This window comes from Stegastes partitus, unplaced genomic scaffold (genome assembly GCF_000690725.1).
Source record: "Stegastes partitus isolate 25-593 unplaced genomic scaffold, Stegastes_partitus-1.0.2 Scaffold1926, whole genome shotgun sequence".
Lineage (NCBI taxonomy): Eukaryota > Metazoa > Chordata > Actinopteri > Pomacentridae > Stegastes > Stegastes partitus.
The window spans coordinates 64,966-66,525 of record NW_007579657.1 but is presented as its reverse complement, the minus strand read 5'-3'; the positions used below and the strand labels follow the sequence as shown (position 1 = coordinate 66,525).

General features: G+C 37.5%; 1 protein-coding gene across 1 annotated transcript in view; it reads left to right on the top strand.

Annotated features, from left to right (window-relative positions):
- Positions 1-1,560, top strand: part of LOC103373211 (uncharacterized) — a 28,854-nt gene that overhangs the window by 4,402 nt on the left and 22,892 nt on the right. The window contains exon 2 of the mRNA XM_008303053.1: positions 953-1,037. Within this exon, the coding sequence (XP_008301275.1) occupies positions 953-1,037 (85 nt within the window). The remainder of the gene's footprint in view (positions 1-952; positions 1,038-1,560) is intronic.

The following is a 1,560-nucleotide window of genomic DNA, read 5'->3' as shown; positions in this document are numbered from 1 at the left end:
GAAATGTACATTTATAAAGTAAAAATATGCATCTTTGATATAAAAAGGTAGATTTTCATTATGAAAATCTACATTTCTAAGTTGATATTGTACAATTCTGGCTTGATGATTTATAGACAGCCTGCAAAGTTATTTCTAACGTTCATAAATGATTTTTACGTGTAAAACAGAGTGTCTGTTGAATTCTAGTAAGCTCACAGTGACTCTGCATCCCTGCATGAGGCCAGTGAGTCAGACTTTGCTCACAAAAATAAAATGTGAGGGAGTGAAAAAACCTCATAACATCCTTAAAACATGCAGGCGTGATGTTGAACCTTAATGTGTGACTTTAGAAGGAACGTGTTATAAAAATCATCTGAGGCCTTGATAACATCTGGGCAGCATCTTCTGAGTCATCGTCGAGCATCTTCTGCTGATATGAAAACATCCTTTTGTTATATGTTTATATATTAACTTTACAGGAACATTGCTGCAGATGATTTCTGTACGTTTCTGACAGAACCTCCCCTCTGATCATTTACAGCCTGTAAAGTTCTTATCAAACGTTTTGTATCAGTGTGTCTGTTAGTTTCTGGGGATCTCGTGGTGATGGAGGCCAGAGAATCAGACTTTGTTCTCAGGCAGAGCAACAGAAGTAAAATGTCTTCTATAGGGAGAAGGAATGCCCCCCCAGGATTAGTCTGGTCTCTCATGAGGGAGCCTCGTGACGGAGCTGGAGGGGCAGGAAGGAGGCAGACGGAGCTTTAATGAGCTCTGATTGTTGTCTGAAGTTGCTGCACTGTTAAAAATGATGGAGTCTACGTAGCACAAGCTGCATCAAGTCTTCTACTGATGATAACATCAGCGTAAGTCGTAAATATTAAATGAGACAGCTGAAGGATCGAATCACCACTGAGTGTGAACACTTGATGTTCATGTTTGTGTGTGTGATCAGGTTTGTGTTGTGTTTCAGAGAAGTCCAACCAGTTTCTGAAGGATCCAACTGATTTGATGACAAACATGTACGGAGACACCATTGTTACCACCAACGGTAAACACACACACACACACACACACACTTTCCATGATTTATAGGGTTAGGGTTAGGCGAGACAACGAAAATGAAACGCAAAGCACAGCGTATAACAAAACAGAAAACACAACAACTTACCACAAAACACTACAAAAATGAAAACACAACATTTTCCAAAGGTCACATAAAACAACATTTTAGAAAATATGCTATAAATGACATCGACAACAAAACGGAAAATACTAAATGTGGCAACAGAACATTTGAGAAACGACAGCATTTCACTGAATTTAACTTTTTTGAAAACAACAAACATAAAAATACAACAAGAGAGAAAGAGACACAACGTTTCAGAAAACAACAAAATGGAAATCATGACAACAACAGTTCAGAGAAGGTCACAAAATAAAAAACAAACAAACATGAAAACACAACAAAACAAAAAGCACAACATCTGAGGAAACAACAGCATCTCAGAAAACACAACAATTAAATAGAAAACAGCTGTATTTTAGAGAGACACAACACAAACACAACAAAACAGAAAA